General features: G+C 40.7%; 1 protein-coding gene across 1 annotated transcript; it reads right to left on the bottom strand.

Moving 5' to 3' along the window:
• Positions 1–1,574: 1,574 nt before the first annotated feature.
• Positions 1,575–4,511, bottom strand: LOC135745354 (E3 SUMO-protein ligase ZBED1-like). Its single transcript, XM_065263654.2, has 2 exons — positions 3,307–4,511; positions 1,575–2,553 (listed from the first exon to the last, which is right to left on the bottom strand). The coding sequence occupies exons 1-2, from the start codon at positions 4,377–4,379 to the stop codon at positions 1,893–1,895; spliced, it is 1,734 nt and encodes a 577-aa protein (XP_065119726.1). The 5' UTR covers positions 4,380–4,511; the 3' UTR covers positions 1,575–1,892.
• Between the last annotated feature and the right edge of the window lie 2,149 nt (positions 4,512–6,660).

Here is a 6,660-nt window from a genome sequence, read left to right as displayed (position 1 = left end):
TACATGTCAATAGTCACTTATGGTTATAGCGCCACCAGCTGGCAACAGGAAGTGACATGTTTACACTGATTATGCAATGTCCGATCTTTCCCTAACTTCACATGATTAACAAGAGTCCTGGACTGAACACATCTACATGTCAATAGTCACTTATGGTTATAGCGCCACCAGCTGGCAACAGGAAGTGACATGTTTATCTGTCCCAAACTTCACATGATTAATAAGAGTCCTGGACTGAACACATCTACATGTCAATAGTCACTTATGGTTATAGCGCCACCAGCTGGCAACAGGAAGTGACATGTTTAAACTGATTATGCAATGTCCGATCTTTCCCTAACTTCACATGATTAACAAGAGTCCTGGACTGAACACATCTACATGTCAATAGTCACTTATGGTTATAGCGCCACCAGCTGGCAACAGGAAGTGACATGTTTACAATGATTATGCAATGTCTGATCTGTCCCAAACTTCACATGATTAATAAGAGTCCTGGACTGAACACATCTACATGTCAATAGTCACTTATGGTTATAGCGCCACCAGCTGGCAACAGGAAGTGACATGTTTACACTGATTATGCAATGTCCGATCTTTCCCTAACTTCACATGATTAATATAGTCCTGGACTGAACACATCTACATGTCAATAGTCACCAGTGTTGGCAAGTTACTGAAAATTAGTAATTAGTTACAGTTACTAGTTACTTATTTTAAAAGTAACTGAATTACTGTACCAGTTACTGTATATCAAAAGTAATTAGTTACTTAAAAAAGTAACTTTTAAGTTACTTTTATGTCTGCTTTTTAAATGTAAATATGAACAGTACTGAACAGTCAGAACAAAGGTATGTTGTCCCGTTTAGATTTTTCATGTTCATTCTATATGCACTGTCAGCTATGATGAAGTGTAATTAATCATTGCGCCGCCAACTACGGTCCTGCGACGTCAGATATGTCTTGTCTATTTTTTACAAAATAGAGTAACGCGAGTAACGAACTCATTTAAATTTCAGTAATTGTAATTGCGTTACTTGATTTAAAAAAATACTTCGTTACATACTCATTACTGCTAAAAGTAGTGGAGTTACAGTTACAGTTACTTTGTAACGCGTTACTCCCATCACTGATAGTCACTTATGATGCCAATAGTCAGTTATGGTCATAGCGCCACCAGCTGGTAACAGGAAGTAACATGTTTACAATGATAATGCAATGTCGGATTTGTCCCAAACTTCACATGATTGATAAGAGTCCTGGACTGAACACATCTACGTGCCAATATTTACATGTAGTCACTCATACTCACTCACACTCACTCTCTCTCTCTCTCTCTCTCTCTCTCTCTCTCTGATGCTATCTTACACAATGCTACCTCGCTGTCATTTGTAATTAGCAACCGGAAATGTGGCACATTATACTACACTTTTAAATGGTTCACCTATGTTTACATGCTTAAATGCCTATTTAATACTGTTCCCTTTCATTCTTATGCCACGGCGTGGCGGTGTCATGTGTGCGAGGGCCCTTCCATCACTGCTTGCAGTTTTAATTGTCTTTGTAATGTCCCATCGCTTCCTCTTTGGCATTCCTCTTAACCAGGATGTACAATTTACAGTATTAAATTGAACAGAAAGCAACAAATGTAGCCTACCACATTAACACATAACCACATAACAGTGGCCTACCACATTTTTGCACAATTTGAGTCATCTGTTGCGTTTTTATGTGGAACAAAACATGTTCAATAAAACTTTTAAATCAAACCAAAGAACAATCTTTTACCTTTTCCTCCATTCTTTAATCCAGTTGCTCAAAAATCCAGTTGCTAACTACTATAACATGTTACACTGAAACTGGTCTTTTTGTTTGAACATCACCTTTCAAATCTACTGAGCTTTATCATCTTTCAGCCAGTTGCTGAGGCAAACTAACTTTTTCACATTTTCTGAAAGTAAAGCTGACCTTTTCTTGTTCACAATGTGACCTGCAACTGAGAAAAGTCGTTCACAGGGAACGGTGGTTGCAGGAGTGGCTAGATATTTGTGAGCTAGTGAGGCCAGCTTCTCATGGGCTCCTGAATGAGATGCCCACCACTTCAAGGGGCAGTCCTCCAATGTAATGGTGGGCTCTGCTCTGTACCTCTGTATGGCAGGTTGGACCTCTTCATCTTCTGATTCTGAATCTGAGCCCATTTGCAGAAGGCTGATTTTCTTCCTGGGTGGCCCATCATCATGTGTCTGTGAAGACTTTCTGGGTGATTCTTGTTGCAGCATCCCTTCAAGTGTGGTCCACACCGCTTCCCTGTCTGTCTTGGGCAGGCATTTCAAGTCTTTGAAACGAGGATCCAAAACTGTAGCAATCTGGAGCCATGCATTGTTGAGATGTTCTTGGCGGGATGCTAGGTCCTCCTTGAACTTGGTCTTGAATCTCACCACATATGCAGGGTCCTCATCACAGGCTTCCATCTTGAGACGCAAGTGGCAGAGAGAAGGTAGTACCACAGAACAGGAGACATAGGCCTCTCCACCCAGGAGCTCAGTTACATACCTACGCACACACAAACACACATGCACACAGAGACAGTTTATTATTAGAACAGTGGTTATCAACATATTATCATTATTATCATTATACCTACATATAGTGTTAATTTCACCACCTATTTTTAATTTAGTCTTAGTCTTGTGCCAAATGTCCTTGTTAGTTTTAGTCATATTTAGTCATTTAAATTACATATCTTTTTTTTGTTGATAACAGACCGATGCTAACTATAACACACCGTCGCCATGAACAACAGAGCGTTGCCATGAACACACAGGATTCTAACCGTAGAGACGGAGCGCAGTATTTTCTTAAGCGGAAGCAATACAATCATTTTTAAATCAATAAACTCCTTTTTAAATAATAATTTTGTGTCAAATTATTGATTTATTTGGTAGGTAGCAATGTAATAAGCAGGATCCGAACTCGTTCTGAATATTTTAAAGGTGCAACAGCTGATGAAAAAGCAGAGACGATTGTAGAGATTTTATCTTAAGTTTTTATTTTATGCAAAACATTTTCGTCTTGTCTTTTTCGTCAAATTCATGTTAATTTAGACTTAGTGAGCGTTTTTGGACAGTGGTGCAAGTCTTGCCATCGTCTCGTTTTAGTCATGAAAAAAAGGTCGTTGACGAACATATTTCGTCTTGTCTGACGAAATTAACACTACGCATGCATACATGTTATTGATATTTGACTTGGTTTAATTCATTCCCGAAAATAATCACAGCAATGATATTTGATAAGTGACTGATTTACCTGCATGGCTCTAGAAGTGCCTCCAGCCTCTGCAGTTTATCCCACTCTGCTGCGGTCGGCAAAACGAGTTTGTGCTCCTGATTGTCCAGGGCTGCGATGACAGCCTCTTTATTTCTGCTCAAGCGCTTGACCATTTCCAGCGTCGAATTCCAACGTGTTGGAACGTCCTGGATCAATGGCTCTTGCTTCTTTCCCAGGCTGACTTGTTGTGCTTGAAGCTCCGTAGCATTTGCTGGGCTGTGCTTAAAATGACCGACAACTTTGCGAGCCTTGGCCAAAGCATTTACAAAGCCGCTGTCAGCAAGACTCACTGTGACACTTCTCTGCACCATGTGAGCGACACAGCTCATGTGTTCATAGCGTGTAAGTCGAATTGCGGCAACCATGTTACGTGCACTGTCAGTCCCAATGGTTGTCGTCTTGCCCTCGATGTCCCACTTACGTGCAACAGACAGGAACTGTTCTTTACAAGCCTCCGCAAAATGACGCTCCTCAGTTTTTAATATCGTCAGCGCAAAAGACTTCAGTTCCCACGTGTCACTGATGAAATGTGCAGTTACTCCGAGGTAATTGTTGTTACTTACTGATGTCCAATGGTCTCCTGTCAGGGCGATATGATTTACTTGAGCCAAGACCGCTTTCCTTTTTTCTTTTTCATTATCATAGAGCTCGTGGATTTTCGTCATAACTGTGGCTCTTGACGGTGGCTTATAGTATGAGTCTTGAGACGCCACTTGCAAAACATCAAGAAAACCTGCGTCTTCTACGATGCTAATGGGTCTACAATCCTTTGCAATCCATTTTGCTATTGTGTTGGTCAAATTAACTGAGGTTGATTTTGTTAATGGCCTGCGAACATTCAGCGTGGTCTGGCGCAAACCACTTGCTGAACCTGACGGCCCAGCAAATGCATGTTTGGCGTTGACATGGTACTTCAAGCTTGAACAGCTCCGGTGAAATTGAAACTCCTTGTTACAAATCTTGCAAATAACCTTGTACTTGTTAACTGTACCATCATCATTCTTTTTATATTTGAATCCGTCAATAGGCCCACTTTGCTCACCTTGCTCCATCTCGCCTCTAGCTCCCAACTACTTCCGTGACTTTCCTGACCTGAATAATTTGTCACACTGCGCATGCGTGAAATGCGTTAAAAAAATTGACGTAATTAACAACAAACAACTAATTAACGTCGTTAACGCGCTATTTTTGACAGCCCTACTATATATATATATATATATATATATATATATATATATATATATATATATATATATACTTTGGGACTTTGTGGGAGTCCCTGTCAGGACCCGTCTGAAATCATGTGTTTTATTACATCTAGTCTTTGTGTTCGGGGTCCTGGCAGTACCATGTTTTATGTGGGAAATGTGTGGTTTTAGTATTGGTTTATTCTGACCACGCATTTCCCGGGTCTCGTCACTTTTTCCCTGATCCCTTACTTGTAATTATTTCCAGGTGTATGTAATTTACTTTGTCCCTATTTATTGTCCTTGTGTTTGCTGTTCAGTGCGCGTTCGTCTTGATACCTTCCCTGTCGTATTTCAGAGTCTTGCCTTGTGAGTATTGCGTATATTAGTCTAGTTTGTATCTGTAGTTTAATGTTGGTTTATATTTAGTTTTATGTTAGTTTAGTGTAGTGTGATCCTGTCTTGTTTTACCCCCTCGTGGGTCTTTGTTTTTCCCCTGTTTGTGCAATAAATTATTATTTTGTAGTCTGTCTGCATTTGGGTTCATTTCCTTGTTTAAATCCTCACAGTCCCTGCACTACACAAAGCATTTTGGCAGCTTGTCTTCAATAAAAGCCGGTGAAACATAATGTATAGGATGTTTTTATAGTACAATGACCTACAGTAAATTTGATTTCTTACATCATGTCTCTTATATTAAGAAATGTCTCAGTGTTTGTCTTACAAGTTTACTTAATTTGTTACTTTCTTACATCCAACCCAGCTAAACCTCTTGAGACAGTAACAAGATAACTTCATGATGCCGAAATACAATATTTGTAATTGGTTAGAATAAGAAGTCGTCCAGCTTGTGCTGTAGTGTTACAAAAGATGATATTAAAGCAATATCACTGGAGTCGAAGTGTGATTCGGCTCTATATCATCATGGCTGTGATTATGCCAGAGGCAACAGGCAGAGTACAGGAGGCAATCACATCTGTGATGATATGGAGCCATATCATACAACTACAAGATTGAAAATAAGTTATTCAAGTGTCCCAATGTATAGTGAGCCAGTGTCCTTACCAGTGCCAAAGCCCTTGTACAAGATATACTGCATTTTTGGACCCTTTCAAGGGCACTTCGGGAAGTGGACATAAGTAAACAGACAATTTTTTTCATTGTCCTATTCGCCAAGTGTATTTTAATTAGCTATAATCGTGACACCATTATGCAACTCCCTGAAAAGTTTACAGCTCTGATTTTCGAAGGGATTAGGACATAGGGATAATCACTTCAACCACTGATTCATGACCTAGGGAGCTGGGGAACTGATTGAGACACACAGTCTTTTAAAACAGCGTTTGTGCCGGTGAATGTGTGAGCGTCCGCTCTGGTGGCTGCTTATTCTAGTCACAGATATGCGAGTGACCGTACAGCTCAAGTGATTAAACAAGCCTCCATCACTAAAATCACCAGTGGTGGAATCATACAAATGGTGAAGTGGTTCCCATAATACTGGTGGAATGTCTCATGGCTATTAGCCAATCAGATTCGAGAACCAGAAATAACTGTTATATACAGGGATGAGATTTTTCCGGATTAATCCGGAATTCCGGATTTTCCGACCTGAAAATGTGACCTACGTGAATCATGCAGATATGTAAAAAAAAAATAAGGGGGGAGGGGGGTATCTCACAGCCGTCGCCATGGTAACCCGGGACGGAACCACAATCGCCGTCCCCGCGCAACAGGGCCACACCGGTGGCAGATGACAAAGAGATACATTTTCCTTCCTTTCCAAGTATCAACAAGGACGTATTTCTGACCGTTCGCAAATGGCGGATGGCGAAGTATGATTGTATTCACCAATCAGACTCGATCGTTTCTCTCCTCTCTTCTCCTCATTTGCGACGTTTGGCTGTCACTCGCGTGACGCGAAACAAAGCGGCAAACATATACACGTCGGTTTACTTGGTGGATTTGGAGCAGCAATTTTCACAGAAATGAGAGGAAAAACGAGCGCCATTGCAGAAAATCCTGGTGGCGACTGAGAGAGGGACGATGCAACAATATTGGTTCCGAAAAAGGCAAGGAAATAAGTTACCGCATCGAGCCTGGTTTAACCTAACTGAGCATTACATTCGTGCATGAAACCTGATCCACG

Source organism: Paramisgurnus dabryanus, chromosome 3, assembly GCF_030506205.2.
Source record: "Paramisgurnus dabryanus chromosome 3, PD_genome_1.1, whole genome shotgun sequence".
Classification (NCBI taxonomy): Eukaryota; Metazoa; Chordata; class Actinopteri; order Cypriniformes; family Cobitidae; genus Paramisgurnus; species Paramisgurnus dabryanus.
The sequence above is the reverse complement of the archived record's forward strand: the minus strand, read 5'-3'. Positions and strand labels throughout refer to the sequence as shown.

Bases quoted from the DNA above. Each gene is read 5' to 3' on its own strand.
- LOC135745354 (XM_065263654.2), bottom strand. From the start codon at position 4,379: ATGGAGCAAGGTGAGCAAAGTGGGCCTATTGACGGATTCAAATATAAA. The intron at 2,554-3,306 runs GTAAATCAGTCA...GTGTGTGCGTAG, and splicing joins GCACTTCTAGAGCCATGCAG to GTATGTAACTGAGCTCCTGG.